The sequence below is a fragment of the Bombina bombina genome, chromosome 6, assembly GCF_027579735.1.
Source record: "Bombina bombina isolate aBomBom1 chromosome 6, aBomBom1.pri, whole genome shotgun sequence".
Classification (NCBI taxonomy): domain Eukaryota; kingdom Metazoa; phylum Chordata; class Amphibia; order Anura; family Bombinatoridae; genus Bombina; species Bombina bombina.
The window spans coordinates 810,973,646-810,992,588 of NC_069504.1; the positions used below are offsets into that span (position 1 = coordinate 810,973,646).

General features: G+C 38.8%; 1 protein-coding gene across 1 annotated transcript in view; it reads left to right on the top strand.

Annotated features, from left to right (window-relative positions):
• PCYOX1 (prenylcysteine oxidase 1) overlaps positions 1 to 18,943 on the top strand; it is a 188,798-nt gene that overhangs the window by 86,200 nt on the left and 83,655 nt on the right. The window contains exon 3 of the mRNA XM_053718162.1: positions 6,642 to 6,816. Within this exon, the coding sequence (XP_053574137.1) occupies positions 6,642 to 6,816 (175 nt within the window). The remainder of the gene's footprint in view (positions 1 to 6,641; positions 6,817 to 18,943) is intronic.

Here is an 18,943-nt window from a genome sequence, read left to right on the forward strand (position 1 = left end):
AAAAAAATGTGGGTTCAGTGTCCCTTTAATGGATTGCGAGCATGGTTTAAATCTAGACCTGTTTCTGTATGCCCATAAAGAGTGAAGATTGAGCAGTGCTTTATTACAAACAGGAACAATACCAGGATTACAATAGTTTTTTGTCACTATTTATTTCCTTTATCACAACTGTGGAAAAAAGGACATTTACAAAAGACTTTTTGTTTCTCTTGGGACTCATCAACACAGCATTCAGGAAAAACATAATTTATGTAAGAACTTACCTGATAAATTCATTTCTTTCATATTAGCAAGAGTCCATGAGCTAGTGACGTATGGGATATACATTCCTACCAGGAGGGGCAAAGTTTCCCAAACCTCAAAATGCCTACAAATACACCCCTCACCACACCCACAAATCAGTTTAACGTATAGCCAAGAAGTGGGGTGATAAGAAAAAAGTGCGAAAGCATAAAAAATAAGGAATTGGAATAATTGTGCTTTATACAAAAAAATCATAACCACCACAAAAGGGTGGGCCTCATGGACTCTTGCTAATATGAAAGAAATGAATTTATCAGGTAAGTTCTTACATAAATTATGTTTTCTTTCATGTAATTAGCAAGAGTCCATGAGCTAGTGACGTATGGGATAATGACTACCCAAGATGTGGATCTTCCACGCAAGAGTCACTAGAGAGGGAGGGATAAAATAAAGACAGCCAATTCCGCTAAAAATAATCCACACCCAAAATAAAGTTTAAATCTTATAATGAAAAAAACTGAAATTATAAGCAGAAGAATCAAACTGAAACAGCTGCCTGAAGTACTTTTCTACCAAAAACTGCTTCAGAAGAAGAAAACACATCAAAATGGTAGAATTTAGTAAAAGTATGCAAAGAAGACCAAGTGGCTGCTTTGCAAATCTGATCAACTGAAGCTTCATTCCTATACGCCCAGGAAGTAGAAACTGACCCAGTAGAATGAGCTGTAATCCTTTGAGGCGGAGTTTTACCCGACTCGACATAGGCATAATGAAACAAAGATTTTAACCAAGATGCCAAAGAAATGGCAGAAGCCTTCTGACCTTTCCTAGAACCGGAAAAGATAACAAATAGACTAGAAGTCTTTCGGAAATCCTTAGTAGCTTCAACATAATATTTCAAAGCTCTAACTACATCCAAAGAATGCAACGAGTTTTCCTTAGAATTCTTAGGATTAGGACACAATGAAGGAACCACAATTTCTCTACTAATGTTGTTAGAATTCACAACCTTAGGTAAAAATGTAAAAGAAGTTCGCAACACCGCCTTATCCTGATGAAAAATTAGAAAAGGAGACTCACAAGAAAGAGCAGATAATTCAGAAACTCTTCTTAGCAGAAGAGATGGCCAAAAAGAAACAAAACTTTCCAAGAAAGTAATTTAATGTCTAGCGAATGCATAGGTTCAAACGGAGGAGCTTGAAGAGCCCCCAGAACCAAATTCAAACTCCAAGGAGGAGAGATTGACTTAATAACAGGTTTTATACGAGCCAAAGCTTGTACAAAACAAAGAATATCAGGAAGACTAGCAATCTTTCTGTGAAAAAAAGAACAGAAAGAGCAGAGATTTGACCTTTCAAGGAACTTGCAGACAAACCTTATCCAAACCATCCTGAAGAAACTGTAAAATTCTAGGAATTCTAAAAGAATGCCAAGAAAAAAGATGAGAAAAACACCAAGAAATGAAAATCTTCCAGACTCGATAATATATCTTCCTAGATACAGTTTTACGAGCCTGTAACATAGTATTAATCACAGAGTCAGAAAAACCTCTATGATTGAGAATCAAGCGTTCAATCTCCATACCTTCAAATTGAAGGATTTGAGAACCTGATGGGAAAAAAAGGACCTTGTGATAGAAGGTCTGGTCTTAACGGAAGAGTCCACGGTTGGCAAGTGGCCATCCGGACAAGATCCGCATACCAAAACCTGTGAGGCCATGCTGGAGCCACCAGCAGAATAAACGAACGTTCCTTAGAATCTTGGAAAAAGAACTATAGGCGGAAAGATATAAGCAGGATGATACTTCCAAGGAAGTGACAATGCATCCACTACTTCCGCCTGAGGATCCCTGGATCTGGCAGATACCTGGGAAGCTTCTTGTTTAGATGAGAAGCCATCAGATCTATTTCTGGAAGTCCCCATATTTGAACAATCTGAAGAAATACCTCTGGGTGAAGAAACCTTTCGCCCGGATGTAGTGTTTGGCGACTGAGATAATCCGCTTCCCAATTGTCTATACCTGGGATATGAACCGCAGAAATTAGACAGGAGCTGGATTCTGCCCATACAAGTATTCGAGAGACTTCTTTCATAGCCAGAGGACTGTGAGTTCCTCCTTGATGATTGACATATGCCACGGTTGTGACATCGTCCGTCTAGAAACAAATGAACGATTCTCTCTTTAGAAGAGGCCACGACTGAAGAGCTCTGAAAATTGCACGGAGTTCCAAAAATGTTGATTGGTAATCTCACCTCCTGAGATTCCCAAACCCCTTGTGCTGTCAGAAACCCCCATACAGCTCCCCAACCTGTCAGATTTGCATCTGTTGAGATCACAGTCTAGGTTGGAGGAACAAAAAGAAGCCCCCTGAACTAAACGATGGTGATCTGTCCACCACGTCAGAGAGTGTCGAACAATCGGTTTTAAAGATATTAATTGAGATATCTTTGTATAATCCCTGCACCACTGGTTCAGCATACAGAGCTGAAGAGGTCGCATGTGAAAATGAGCAAAGGGAATCGCATCCAATGCAGCAGTCATAAGACCTAGAATTTCCATGCATAAGGCTACCGAAGGGAATGATTGAGACTGAAGGTTTCGATAAGCTGAAACCAATTTCAGACACCTCTTGTCCGTCAGAGACAGAATCAAGAACACTGAATCCATCAGGAAACCTAAAAAGGTTACCCTTGTCTGAGGAATCAAACAAACTTTTTGGTAAATTGATCCTCCAATCATGTTCTTGAAGAAACAACACTTATAAAAGACTGAAAAGGTTCTTTCTAGAGAAAATGAGCAAAGGGAATTGAATCCAATGCTGTGGCCATAAGACCTAAAACTTCTATGCATATATAGCAACTGAAGGAAATAATAGAGACTAAAGGTACCGATAGACGGAACCCAATAACATTATCCCTTGTCTGATAGAGACAAGGACAGTGACACAAACTATCTGGAAACCTCAAAAAAGGTGACCCTTGTGTGAGGGATCAAGAGCTTTAGAAAAGAAGATCCTCTAACTATGTCCTGAAGAGTAAGTGAATCATATGAGATTCCGCATCCTCAGAAAATAATCTGAATGAAAACAGAAAAATGAAAATATGCATTTATTGTATCTAATGAAAACAAATAATGCTATCAAAGACCATAAAAAGGCAAAATAGTTTGAATAAAACTCCAAAACCCGGTTCCTCAAAAGAAACTGGAAGAAATACCCCAGAAGATTCCAGGTCTGAGCAGCGCTTGAACCCCATGGGTGCCCAGCCATGCTTCAACAGTACCCAAAATATATAGGACAGAAACACAGTTAAAGAAAGTGTTAGCCTTGCTGGAATAAAATCAAAGAAATTTTGGACAAAATAAATTTCAAAGAAGCCTTAACCTGCCCCTTACCAGCCAAGCTGGAATACGGCACGTACATCGCAAAATTAGGGAGCTGATTTCGAACTCCAATTATAGACATGTTACTTGGGAAAGAACTCAGGAATTCGTTCCTTAATAAGAACAACCAAACTAGTATAAGCTTAAAGTTTTAGTCTTAGAACTCAACCTTGAAGCCCAGAGTAACAGTTAAGAATTGAATCCAATTATAAAATAAATAATTGATTATCTTAGAACAAAGGAAATATGGATTTTTAAAAAAAAAAAAAAAATCACAAAATTCTTCTAGCTAAAAAAGCTAAAGACATAGATTAACCCTCATTTGCGAAAATATTCAATAAAATGAATACACAAATGAAATTATTAGCATGATAGTCCGTATTAAAGGACCAGCCAATACAGTGGACTTGCATAATCAATAAATGCAAAACAACAAGACAAATGCAACAGCACCTAGTCTAGTAAATGTTGTCCCTTTAACAATGCTAAAATAAATCATAATCTGATACTTGATCTTAAAGTAAACAGAGAAAATGAAGCAATTGCAATATCCAAATAAATCACAGGACCAAGAAAAGTACCTGAAACTAAATAATTTTCCATAAATAAGATACAACTATCTAAAGGAAAATAAATACTATTTTGCTATAGAAACAATAGCATAATTAGTAGAATTAGAGATAGTCCCAATAAATTGGAGAACCCTCCAAATTGAATTTAACTGCTGGCAAAGAATATAGTTTAAAACCTTTGAAGAAGGAATAAAAGAAAATTCTCAGCCTATTCCATTCCCTAGTATAGGGAATTGGAAAGAAAACCTCTAAAGAAATAAATAGGCAGAAATAATGTCAGCTAGTCTTAAAGAACTAGTTACCTTAATATCCAAAATAATCAACACCTTTTCAACAAAGAACAAATGTACTTTAATAATTGAAAAATAATAAAAAAGTAGATTTGTTAGTGTCAATATCTGATGAAGAAAATTTCTGAAAAAAAACATCAGAGAAGGATAAATCAGTATGTTGTTGGTCATTTGAAACTTCAATAATTAAATAAGAAGTGAAAAAGACCTAAAATTTTTATTAGAAGGCACGAAGTCAGACAAAGCCTTTAACATAGAATCAGAAAAATATTTCTTATAAGTCTTCTAAATATTTCTTGTAAGAAAAGAAAATATATAAAGCATAAATACTAATGGAATCCGCATGTAAAAGTATAACGTAAAATCTTATTACAAACCATAGCTAAAGATAAACATTTATAACATTTAAAATAAATGAACTTAGCTTTGGTAGAACTGAAACTCAGTTAAGCGTTTTTCCAAAAGTGGCTTCTGATTCAGAGTCCATTTGAGACATCTTGCAATATGTAATAGAAAAAACAACATATAAAGCAAAATTGATCAAATTCCTTAAATGACAGTTTCAGGAATGGGAAAAAAATGCCAATGAACAAGCTTCTAGCAACCAGAAGCAATAAATAATGAGACTTAAATATTGTGGAGACAACAATGACGCTCAAATTTTTTAGCGCCAAAAAAGCCGCCCACATTATTTGGCGCCTAAATGCTTTTGGCGCCAAAAATGGCGCCACATCCGGTAACGCCGACATTTTTTGGCGCAAAAACGTCAAAAAAATGACGCAACTTCCGGCGACACGTATGACGCCGGAAATGACAAGAAAATTTTTGCGCCAAGAAAGTCCGCGCCAAGAATGACGCAATAAAATTAAGCATTTTCAGCCCCCGCGAGCCTAACAGCCCACAGGAAAAAAAGTCAAATTTTAAGGTAAGAAAAAATTGAATTATTCATATGCATTATCCCAAATATGAAACTGACTGTCTGAAAATAAGGAACGTTGAACATCCTGAATCAAGGCAAATAAATGTTTAAACACATATATTTAGAACTTTATATAAAAGTGCCCAACCATAGCTTAGAGTGTCACAGAAAATAAGACTTACTTACCCCAGGACACTCATCTACATGTAGTAGAAAGCCAAACCAGTACTGAAACGAGAATCAGTAGAGGTAATGGTATATATAAGAGTATATCGTCGATCTGAAAAGGGAGGTAAGAGATGAATCTCTACGACTGATAACAGAGAACCTATGAAATAGACCCCGTAGAAGGAGATCATTGAATTCAAATAGGCAATACTCCCTTCACATCCCTCTGACATTCACTGCACGCTGAGAGGAAAACCGGGCTCCAACCTGCTGCGGAGCGCATATCAACGTAGAATCTAGCACAAACTTACTTCACCACCTCCACAGGAGGCAAAGTTTGTAAAAACTGATTTGTGGGTGTGGTGAGGGGTGTATTTGTAGGCATTTTGAGGTTTGGGAAACTTTGCCCCTCCTGGTAGGAATGTATATCCCATACGTCACTAGCTCATGGACTCTTGCTAATTACATGAAAGAAACTACAATTCAGTGTGGTAAATTATTTATGGACATTTTATTTGGAACACATTATTTACAGGGTTCTCTTTGTTTAATTCCTAAGTTCACTGCTATGTATATATAATTTATTGTATGTAAGTTCACATGCACTATTTATTTTATAGTGCAATAAAACCAATCAATTTGACACTAGTATCATGTGTGTTGATGTTTTACTTCACCAGTATGGATGGTCATAACAATATATGGCCATTGGTTTTTCTCTAAGGTTTGAGGCAAGAGTGCTTTTTTTTAGTACTTAAAATTTTCTTTTTTTTTATTTAATAGTTTATAAAATTAACTAGAGCACCGGTCTTTTATGACTTTTTGCCTGCCTATACTATACTTGTGCCCGGTTATTTTTGTTATTTACTACTAGTATATGTATACCCTGTGCACATGCTCAGTAGGATCTTGTTCCCCTGGAAGTGTGAATATAAAAAGACTATACAAAATTTGGTAATCCAAGTAAATTGGAAAATGTCTTAAAACTGCATGCTCTATCTGAATCCTAAAAGTTTATTTTGACTTGTGTCTATTTAAATTGATACCATTTTGGTGTTCTTCTACAGGCTTGTCCAGTCGATCAGGATCTGGAAACTTGATTGGAATTTACAATGGGAAGGAGTTTATTTTTGAAGAGAGTGGATGGTTTTTGATTAATGGATTCAAGATGCTTTGGCAATATGGCCTGAACTTCCTGCGTATGCACATGTGGGTGGAAGACATGATGGATAAATTCATGAGGTATCTCCATGTGATATTATCTACATAAAAATGTGCTTTTCCTAAAAGTACCTTTTTTAAGTTACAAAGGAATATAAACATCCCTAACCAAATTATACAGAATTGAAAAGTGTGTTCATTTTGAAGCATATTGCGGCGCCAAACTGGATTTCCAGCATGGCTATTGGCTAAGAGGTGGAAACGTCACCTCTCGGCCAAATAGCTGAAATAGCGTTTGCTGGTGGGCTGCTTTTAGCAGCTCAGTGTGGCGATTGCTTAGAACAAATAAATAAACTTTCAGCATTAAAGGGACAGTCAAGTAAAAAAAAAAATTCATGTTTCAAATAGGGCATGTCATTTTAAACAACTTTCCAATTTACTTCTATCACCAATTTTGCTTTGTTCTCTTGGTATGCTTACTTGAAAGCTAAACCTAGAAAGGCTCATATGATAATTTCTAAGTTCTTGAAGGCCGCCTCTTATCACATGCTTTATTTGCTTTTCACAACAGGGGAGAGCTAGTTCATGTAAGCCATATAGATAACGTGATTACGCCCGTGGATTGTGGCAGACACTGCACTAATTGGCTAAAATGAAAGTCAATAGATAATAAATAAATAAAATGGCATGTGATCAGGGGCTGTCAGAAGATGCTTGGATACAAGTTAATCACAGAGGTAAAAAGTGTTGGTTATGCAAAACTGGGGAATAGGTAATAAAGGGATTATCTATCTTTTTAAACATTAAAAATTCTTGTGTTGACTGTCCCTTTAAGTATTTTATACTTTATGAATGAAAGTCCTCTTTATTTGTTCCAATGGTAAATTTACTATCACTTTTAAAGGAATAGTAAACTCAAAATTAAACTTTCAGGATTCAAATATAGCATACAGTTTTAAACAACTTTACAGTTTGCTGCTATTATGTCATTTGCTTCATTCTCTAGGTATCTTTTTTTTTTTAATTGAAAAATACACCTAGATAGGCTTTTATTAACAGCAATGCACTACTGGGAGCTAGCTGCTGATTGGTGGCTGCAAACACATACATCTGGTCATTGGTGCACCTAATATATTCAGATAGCTCCCAGTAGTGCATTGCTGCTTCTTCAACGAAGCATACAGAGAAAATGAAGCAACGTTGATAATAGGAGTAAATTAGAAAGTTGTTAAGCCCCTTAACGACCGAGGACGTGTGAAGTACGTCCTACAAAAAAAAATACCATTAAGGACTAAGGACGTGCCTGACATGTCCACTGGGGTTTCAAGCGGCGGAAGCGATCCTGATCGCTTCCAGCCGCTTTTAAGGTATTGCTGTGATGCCTCGATATTTGCACACCGATGCAGAGAGAGCCATTCTGTGGGGGGAGAGGGGGGGAGGGTTAGAGAGCTGTTTAGGGGGGCTCAGGGAGGTTGGCGGGTAAGGGGGGATCCTACACTGCAGAAAATATATATTATGGAAAAAAAGGTTTAAAAAACCCAAACAAAACCTTTTTATTTTTATACTGGCAAACTTTCTACCGAAGACACTACAGAAAAAAGTTAATTTATATAATTAAATTTTTTATAGCAAAATGGTTACTGGCAGACAGCTGCCAGTACACAACATGGCAGCTAATAGGTAGAGGGGGGAGGGTACCAAGATACCAAGAGACTGAAGACAAATTGATAATAGAAGTAAATTAGACAGTTGCTTAAAATAGCATTCTCTATCTGAATCATGAAAGAAAAAAATTGGGTTTAGTGTCCCTTTAATGGTGAGAAAAACGTAGTATAATAATGTGGTCTTTAGCGGTAAGAAAAGTGGAAAAAACACCCTACTTGCATTTAAACCCAATCACATTTTCTCAAGTGCGCTAACCAGACATGTAAATATTAATATTTCACATTCCAATGTTCTTGACAGAAGAAGTTTATTTATATTATTATTCTGTTTATTCATAAGTCTATATTTCTTTATATGAGGGTTTGGTGGTAAAAAAATATCTATACCGATAGATAGATATAGGAATATATATTTAAAAATACATAGAACATATTCTGCTATGTGAAGAACATTGGAATGTGAAATATTTACAGTAAATACTGTACATAGTATAACACTTTATTAAATATGAATATTGCATAAATATGCTTTTACATGTTTTCATATACTTGACTGCAAAAGTCCTCCAATGCACTTATAAATATGTCTATTTATGTATATATGTGTTTTTACAAGGCTTTTAAAAGGTAATAGCTCTAAAAAATAAAAAAAGTCATGAATGAAAGTCATCTTCAATTAAAGATATTTATCTAACGGCGGGTGTGCAGACACGCAACTTTACTATCACTTTAATATTTCAAAACTCCAGTTTCAAAATGCTGCAAATTGCTTAAACCAGCTTGAGTCGCAGCACTTGCAGGTTAAAGGGACAGTAAACACCTTGTAATTACAAGACATTTCTGTTGTGTTGCTCTAGAATAGCATATTGCCTAAATGTTTTTAAAACACATTATCATCCCTTTTTATTGGGGATAAAAAGCTAACACCCCTATCATCAAGTTATTATAAAGCACCTTGTTTTGGAGTTATCTGATAAAGTCAATTAGGATATGAAGCAGGGTTAGCCTTGCAGTCAGCAGGTGCATTTTAGGTTCTGAGAGTTAGAAATTGCTCAATTTTAAAAACTAAATTACATGAAAAGAGGGCAAAAGAAATAAACTATTGAAAATTTCTATCATTACACACAACTAAAAATTTTATATACAAAGCTCAAGGTGTTTACACTACACTACCTTTTCCTTCCATAAGGCAGGGAGAGTCCACAACTTCAATCCTTACTGTTGGGAAATACAACACCTTGCCACCAGGAGGAGGCAATGATACCCCAGCCAAAGGCTTAACCCCTTAGTGACCAGACCACTTTTCCATTTTCTAACCGTTTGGGACCAGTGCTATTTCTTTCTAATGACACAGTGAGTCCACGGATCATCTCTAATTACTATTGGGGAATATCACTCCTAGCCAGCAGGAGGAGGCACCACAGCAAAGCTGTTAAATATCACCTCCCTTCCCTCCAACCCCAGTCATTTTCTTTGCCTACGTTAAGAGCAAGGAGGTGGTACGGTTTATGTGTCTGAAATAAGATTCTTCAGTCAAGATCTTTTTTTATTTTACAGCAGAGCAAGTTTGTTCTGCTCCTTCTTGGGGTTTAGCCGTAGCCCATTTCAGTCTCTTCAGTAGAGCAGTGGTGGCTTTTAAACAATTGGGAACTTGTGGGGTATAATCCTCACTGTGCCTCCCAAATAGTTTTGCTGCCCTAACCGGAAAGCCTGAGTAAGATTACTCAGTCTCTCTTTTCTTCTACAGGTCCATTTGAGGGAGAATGCCTCTCAAACCTAGTGAGCTGCCCTGCTGCCAGTCAGATTTACATTAAGGTAAGTGTTGAATTTAATTCTCTAAAAAGGGAAGAACATTTTTGGCACTTTAACAGTTAACTCTGTTGGGACGTTAAATACATTATCCTATTAACCTATAATAGGATTAATGTGAGGCAGTTTGTGCAGGCACCGGGGACGAGAGAACTCTTTATTTGATATGGCTCAGTTAGTCTTTTTTTCTCTGGTGTGTTCCGGTCAGGGGTATAACAACTTGGTAGTGTGTTTTACTTGTGGTTTCTCTTGGCGGTTTTACGGTCTGATAATGCCGGCCGGGAAGTGTCAGCTGGGTACGCCCACGATGGGCAGAGCTTTTCTGAAGCGGCAAAGGAGTTTTTGCTCGCTTTTTCGTCAACCCTTCCTGAGGGTCGGAAGGGTGAAGTACTTCGTTGCGGCTCTGCATTCTCAGAAGTCCAGGAGAACGATCACTTGATAGCCATTGGGAGCAGCTCTGGTTTGAGTCCGGATCTTTAACTTCTATTGACTCTGGTAACCAGCAGGACAGGTAGAGGCTGTCTGAGTTTCTCTAGAGCCGCTGCTCTGCTATTAGAAAATAAAAAATTACTTTTAACATTTAAAGGAACAGTAACGTTTTTTGACATAAATTTCAAGATTAAATAAAGCATTTTATTTTTTGTTCATTTATTGAGTAAAGATGGACCAAGAGGCCCTGCAAAATGTTACTTGTACTTTGTGCTTTGATGCTAATGTGGAATCACCAATCCCTTTTTGTTCTTCATATATTGAGAGAACATTGCATTACAGGGATAGACTTTTTAAGTTGAGCCAACATTGTCTGGGGTGGATGCTGTTCAGGGGTCTCCTGTTCAAGTAATGCCGCAGCTTTCTCCTCAAGTGTCCCAAACTTTATCGTCTACACATGCAGTGCCCTGCGTTTCCTCTCACACTCCAGTTGGAGTTACCTTGCAAGACATTGCTACCCACATATCCTCGGCGGTAACTGATGCGCTGTCTGCTTTTCCCATGCTGCAGGGAAAGCGCAAGAGGAAATGTAAAGAATCAATGAGTAAGGTTTCTGATAAAGTTGTGGCTATGTTGAATGTTCCCTCCCAGAAGTCTGAGGAGGAAGATACTTCGGTAGCATCTGAGGGTGAAATCTCAGATTCAGACAGTGTAATTCCTTCTTCTGATACTGAAGTTGTATCCTTCAGGTTTAAAATAGAGCCAAGCAGGAGCAGTCCAAACCTTCCTGGAGGCCCAACCAGTCTTGGAACATGGGGAAGCAATCTAAGAAGCCCGTTAGTGACTCTAAGTCAGCATGAAGGGTCTGCCCCCGATCCGGGACCAGATATTGTGGGGGGCAGACTTTCTTCCCTCAGGCCTGGGTTTGGGATGTTTCGGATCCCTGGGCGGTGGACATCCTATCCCAGGGATACAAACTAGAGTTAAAGATCTTACCTCCCAGGGGAAGGTTCTGCTCTCAAGATTATCTGTAGACCAGATAAAGAGAGGCGTTGTTACACTGTGACATTTCCGACCTGGGAGTGATAGTTCCTGTTCCAATACAGGATCAAGGATTGGGATTTTACTCCAATCTGTTCGTGGTTCCCAACTTTCAGACCTATTTTAGACCTCAAAAGTCTAAACAAGTTCCTCAGAGTACCGTCCTTCAAGATGGAAACTATGTGTTCCATTCTTCCCTTGGATCAAGAGGGTCAATTCATGACAACAGTAGAATTAAAGGATGCATACCTGCATGTTCCCATCCACAGGGATCATCACATGTTTCTGAGGTTTGCATTTCTAGACAAACACTTCCAGTTTGTGGCTCTTCCATTCGGCCTTGCCACAGCTCCCAGAATTTTTTCAAAGGTCCTGGGATCTATGTTGGCTGTGCTCCGGTTGCGGGGTATTGCAGTGGCGCCTTATCTGGACGACATTCTGGTTCAGGCGCCATCCTTTCAACAAGCAAACTCCCACACGGAGATGTTATCTTTTCTGCGTTTTCACGGATGGAAGGTGAACTTGGGAAAGAGTTCCTTGATTCCAGCCACAAGGGTAGTGTTCTTGGGAACCATAATAGATTCCTTATCAATGAAAATATTTCTGACAGAAGTCAGAAAGACAAAGATTTTTGACTCTTGTCTTGCCCTTCAGTCCTCTCCTCGGCCGTCAGTGGCCCAATGTATGGAGGTAGTTGGTCTGAAGTATTAGACAAAAAAAGAAGAAAAGAAGGCGCCACAATAGTGCAACATCAGTGGTGTATACACAGTCCCCCACTCCAACCAGTTGTACTTACAAGAAATAAAGCACTTGATAAGTGCCACTACGACAATTTGAGCTCTTATAGTCGCTCAGCAGACTAATCCTCGGTTTTCCTGGATGCCTCTGTGTAGTGTTGATGTCTTTATCCACAAACCAGTGCACATGGAAACAAGGGGGTGCTAATAGATTCAGACCAAACCATATGCTATATTAGCCGTTTCAAAGTGGTTTCCCCAGGCTTCAGCTAGATCTGGTTATAAGGCAATATGTTCAAATGATATCCGTGGAAAGTCTCATATATATATATATATATATATATATATATATATATATATATTATATATATATATATATAAAGACTTTTATTAAAACAATGTTAAAACACAACGTTTCTCGGTCTTACAACGACCGTTTCATCAGGTGAATTACATGCTTCAATTAACCACGGATTTAAATGTGTTTGTGAACGTTCTAAGGGATACAATGCGCATGCGCGAAAATTACCTTTCGCAGGGAGACCAATCATCTCACATACTGCATCGGCCAATCAGGATCGAATTAGAGTCGCACACCTTCAGGGTAAAGAAACTCTGTAAGTAGTGTTCTACAAAGTATCGATCTACATTCGATACACTGGTGTGACGGATTGTCTAAACATGAAATATGTAATATAATTAGCAGTAGCACAAATGTTAATCTTTCTGTATGATTCTTATTTGCCGGAAAAAAATCACGCTAACGCATTGCTGTTATCCCGTACATTCTATAAACAATAACAAAATGACAAGATCAGAATACAAACAAACATGAAAGGCAAGGCTACCTCTCCTTTACCTGACTAAAACTATACAATACATTCTTAGTCTATAACTGTAAAATTAAACACTTGATGCTATTCAATTCCTAGAGGTCCATTTGCTAAAACAGAAACTGTTGAACTAGTGTTGTTACGCTAACAGGCTAAAAGGTCCTAAACTCAAAGGAACAAAATTAGGTGACAGGACCACTTTAATCATGGTATTAGTACTTCCTAATGGCCCCACTCTAAAGTGTACATATTAGATATTGATTCTCAATGGAGGAGTCATAAGGTCCCCAAAAATACCATTGTGGACTAGACCCCTTAAAGTTATACTGGATAATTCCTATATAGGATTATATATACCAGTTGTAAGTAATATTCATTATAATAGAGTGTGTGTATACCCTTCTGAATGGGAGTATGTCATATACCCCTAATGGTTGAAAGCAGCCATGTCGATGTTCTCATTTAGCCCAAATGGGCTCAGAGTCTTCATCCTCCAGATCCAATATGTTTCTCTCTGTCTGAGGTAGAGAAATCTATTTCTACCGCATTTGGGAAGAACCTGTTCAAGTGGGTATATTCTAAAAATATGAACAGGTTCTTCTCAGGAAATCCTAATACCATGATTAAAGTGGTCCTTTCACCTAATTTTGTTCCTTTGAGTTTAGGACCTTTTTAGCCTGTTAGCGTAATAACACTAGTTCAACAGTTTCTGTTTTAGCAAATGGACCTCTAGGAACAGAATAGCATCAAGTGTTTAATTTTACAGTTATAGACTAAGAATGTATTGTATAGTTTTAGTCAGGTAAAGGAGAGGTAGCCTTGCCTTACATGTTTGTTTGTATTCTGATCTTGTAATTTTGTTATTGTTTATAGAATGTACGGGATAACAGCAATGCGTTAGCTTGATTTTTTCTGGCAAATAAGAATCATACAGAAAGATTAACATTTGTGCTACTGCTAATTATATTACATATTTCATGTTTAGATCCGTCACACCAGTGTATCGAATGTAGATCGATACTTTTGTAGAACACTACTTACAGAGTCTCTTTACCCTGGAGGTGTGTGACTCTAATTCGATCCTGATTGGCCAATGCAGTATGTGAGATGATTGGTCTCCCTGCGAAAGGTAATTTTCGCGCATGCGCATTGTATCCCTTAGAACGCTCACAAACACATTTAAATCCGTGGTTAATTGAAGCATGTAATTCACCTGATGAAACGGTCGTTGTAAGACCGAGAAACGTTGTGTTTTAACATTGTTTTAATAAAAGTCTTTTTATATATATATGAGACTTTCCACGGATATCATTTGAACATATTGCCTTATAACCAGATCTAGCTGAAACCTGGGGAAACCACTTTGAAACGGCTAATATAGCATATGGTTTGGTCTGAATCTATTAGCACCCCCTTGTTTCCATGTGCACTGGTTTGTGGATAAAGACATCAACACTACACAGAGGCATCCAGGAAAACCGAGGATTAGTCTGCTGAGCGACTATAAGAGCTCAGATTGTCGTTGTGGCACTTATCAAGTGCTTTATTTCTTGTAAGTACAACTGGTTTGAGTGGGGGACTGTGTATACACCACTGATGTTGCACTATTGTGGCGCCTTCTTTTCTTCTTTTTTTGTCTAATACTGCAGAACTATATACCAACTAACATCCTGAAGAAGCAGCAAGCCGCGGATTGATTATCCACCTGATATAGGAATTTTTTCCACCCACCCCTGGCAATAGAGGGGATTACCTCAGCTCGCTATCTAGTGTGTGTGACTCCATCCCCTGTCCTGGACAGTAGCACTACTGTATACGATAAGTGATATAACACTTATATGTTGTAGTACAGAATATTTGTGTATGAAAATAGCATTTTGGTGACACTATATAGTCACTGATATATGTACAGTTATTCATTGGATTATTTATACAGCACTTTAATGTCTGCAATATAAGATTGTTTGATATGTCTATGAGTAGCCAGTGGTAAAATCACTCTCACAAGTGATATTGCATTTATAGTAGGTTTGTTTATTATTATTATTTAATTGCACATTGTGTTATGGTTACACAAGACAGCTGATTAGTCAGTTTTTTTCCCACGATTGAGTATTATTGTGAGAACATTACACCGAGTATATGATACACTTTTTTAGTACATGTTCATAACATTTGGCGCATCCAATTTTTGTATTTATATGTAGTTGGTCTGATGGTAGCTGCCACGGACATCATTCTGTTTGCCCGGTTCCATCTCAGACCTCTGCAGTTATGCATGCTCAAACAATGGAACGGGGATTATGCAGATCTGTCTCTGCGTTTTACATCTGGATCAGACGACAAGAGATTCTCTTCCTTGGCGGTTCTCCGGATCATCTCTCCCAGGGAACCTGCTTCCGCAGGGTGATTGTCACCACGGATGCCAACCTGTTGGGATGGGGAGCAGTCTGGGGCTCGTTAAAGGCTCAGGGAATATGGACTCGGGAGGAGTCAGTTCTCCCCATAAACATCCTATCTTTAATGCTCTCCTGGCCTGGCCTCAGTTAGCTTCAGCCCGGTTTATCAGGTTCCAGTTGGACAACCTAACTTCAGTGGCTTACATCAACCATCAGGGAGGAACTCGGAGTTCCTTGGCCATGACAGAGGTAGCCAAAATTATTCAGTGGGCGGAAACCCACAACTGCTGTCTATCTGCAATTCACATTCCAGGAGAGGACAATTGGGAAGCAAATTTTCTGAGCAGACAGACCTTTCACCCGGGGGAGTGGGAACTCCAACCGGAGTGTTTTCCAATTTGATTCTCAAATGGGGACAGCCGGAGCTGGATCTCATGGCATCTCGACAGAATGCCAAGCTTCCGAGGTACGGGATCATCAGGCTGTACTGATAGATGCACTTGCGGTTCCTTGGAACTTCAATCTAGCATACCTATTTCCTCCGTTCGCTCTCCTTCCATGGGTCATTGCTCGAATCAAACAGGAGAGGGCGTCGGTGATCCTCATTGCACTGACGTGGCCTTGCAGGATCTGGTCTGCAGACCTAGTGGAGATGTCATCTCTTCCACCTTGGAGACTTCCACTGAGGAAGGACCTTCTACTTCAAGGGCCCTTCCTTCATCCAAATCTTGTTTCTCTGAAGCTGACTGCTTGGAGATTGAACCCTTAATTATATCTAAGCGTGGTTTTTCTGAGTCGGTCATTGAGACTATGATTCAGGCTCGTAAGCCTGTTACCAGAAAGATTTACTATAAGATATGGCGTAGATATCTGCATTGGTGTGAATCCAGAGGCTAGAGTTTGGATTCCTAGAATTTTGTCTTTTCTCCAGGAGGGTCTGGAGAAGGGATTATCTGCTAGTACCTTGAAGGGACAAATTTCTGCCTTATTTATATTGTTGCATAAACGTCTGGCGGACTTGCCAGATGTGCAATCCTTTTGTCAGGCCGTGGTCAGAATCAGGCCTGTGTTCAAACCTGTTACTCCTCCCTGGAGTCTTAATCTTGTTCTTAAAGTTCTTCAACAGGCTCCGTTTGAGCAGATGCATTCCTTAGATATTAAGATGTTATCTTGGAAAGTTTTGTTTCTTGTTGCAATTTCTTCTGCTCATAGAGTCTCAGAGCTCTCGCCGTTGCAGTGTGAATCCCCTTACCTTATTTTTCATTCGGATAAGGTAGTTCTGCGTACTAAGTTAGGTTTCCTCCCTAAAGTGGTTTTGGATAGGAACATTAATCAACAAATCATTGTTCCTTCTTTGTGTCCTAACCCTTCTTCTCATAAAGAGCGTCTGCTGCACAACCTAGATGTGGTGCGTGCGTTGAAGTACTATTTACAGGCGACTAAGGAGTTTCATCAGTCTTCTGCTTTTTTGTTTTCTCTGGGAAACGCAAGGGTCAGAAAGCTACGGCTACTTCTCTTTCTTTGTGGCTGAAGAGTATAAATCGTTTGGCCTATGAAACTGCTGGATAGCAGCCTCCTGAGAGAGTTACGGCTCATTCCACGAGGGCTGTTTCCTGTTCCTGGGCATTCAAAAATGAAGCTTCTGTGGAACAGATTTGCAAGGCTGCAACTTGATCCTCTCTACACACTTTTTTTCCAAATTCTATAAATTTGATACTTTTGCCTCAGCTGAGGCTTCTTTTGGGAGACAGGTTCTTCAAGCAGTGGTGCCTTTTGTTTAGGTTCCCTGTCTTGTCCCTCCCTTATCATCTGTGTCCTCTAGCTTGGGTATTGATTCCCAATAGTAATTAGAGATGATCCGTGGACTCACCGTGTCATTAGAAAACGAAATTTATGCTTACCTGATAAATTTATTTATTTATTGCCACGGTGAGTCCACGGCCCGCCCTGTTTTCTTTAGACAGATTTTTGTATTGTAAACCTCAGGCACCTTTGCACCTTGTGTAACTTCCTTTCTCTCTTTTCCTTCGGTTGAATGACTGGGGTTGGAGGGAAGGGAGGTGATATTTAACAGCATTGCTGTGGTGCTCTTTGCCGCCTCCTGCTGGCCAGGAGTGATATTCCCCAATAGTAATTAGAGATGATCCGAGGACTCACCGTGTCAAGAAATAAATAAATTTATCAGGTAAGTATAAATTTAGTTTTCTCCAACATAGGTGTGTCCGGTCCACGGCGTCATCCTTACTTGTGGGATATTCTCTTCCCCAACAGGAAATGGCAAAGAGCCCAGCAAAGCTGGTCACATGATCCCTCCTAGGCTCCGCCTACCCCAGTCATTCTCTTTGCCGTTGTACAGGCAACATCTCCACGGAGATGGCTTAGAGTTTTTTAGTGTTTAACTGTAGTTTTTATTATTCAATCAAGAGTTTGTTATTTTGAAATAGTGCTGGTATGTACTATTTACTCAGAAACAGAAAAGAGATGAAGATTTCTGTTTGTATGAGGAAAATGATTTTAGCAACCGTCACTAAAATCCATGGCTGTTCCACACAGGACTGTTGAGAGCAATTAACTTCAGTTGGGGGAACAGTGAGCAGTCTCTTGCTGCTTGAGGTATGACACATTCTAACAAGACGATGTAATGCTGGAAGCTGTCATTTTCCCTATGGGATCCGGTAAGCCATGTTTATTACGATCTTAAATAAGGGCTTCACAAGGGCTTATTAAGACTGTAGACTTTTTCTGGGCTAAATCGATTCATTATTAACACATATTTAGCCTTGAGGAATCATTTATTCTGGGTATTTTGATATAATAATATCGGCAGGCACTGTTTTAGACACCTTATTCTTTAGGGGCTTTCCCAAATCATAGGCAGAGCCTCATTTTCGCGCCGGTGTTGCGCACTTGTTTTTGAGAGGCATGACATGCAGTCGCATGTGAGAGGAGCTCTGATACTTAGAAAAGACTTCTGAAGGCGTCATTTGGTATCGTATTCCCCTTTGGGCTTGGTTGGGTCTCAGCAAAGCAGATACCAGGGACTGTAAAGGGGTTAAAGTTAAAAACGGCTCCGGTTCCGTTATTTTAAGGGTTAAAGCTTCCAAATTTGGTGTGCAATACTTTTAAGGCTTTAAGACACTGTGGTGAAAATTTGGTGAATTTTGAACAATTCCTTCATGTTTTTTCGCAATTGCAGTAATAAAGTGTGTTCAGTTTAAAATTTAAAGCGACAGTAACGGTTTTATTTTAAAACGTTTTTTGTACTTTGTTATCAAGTTTATGCCTGTTTAACATGT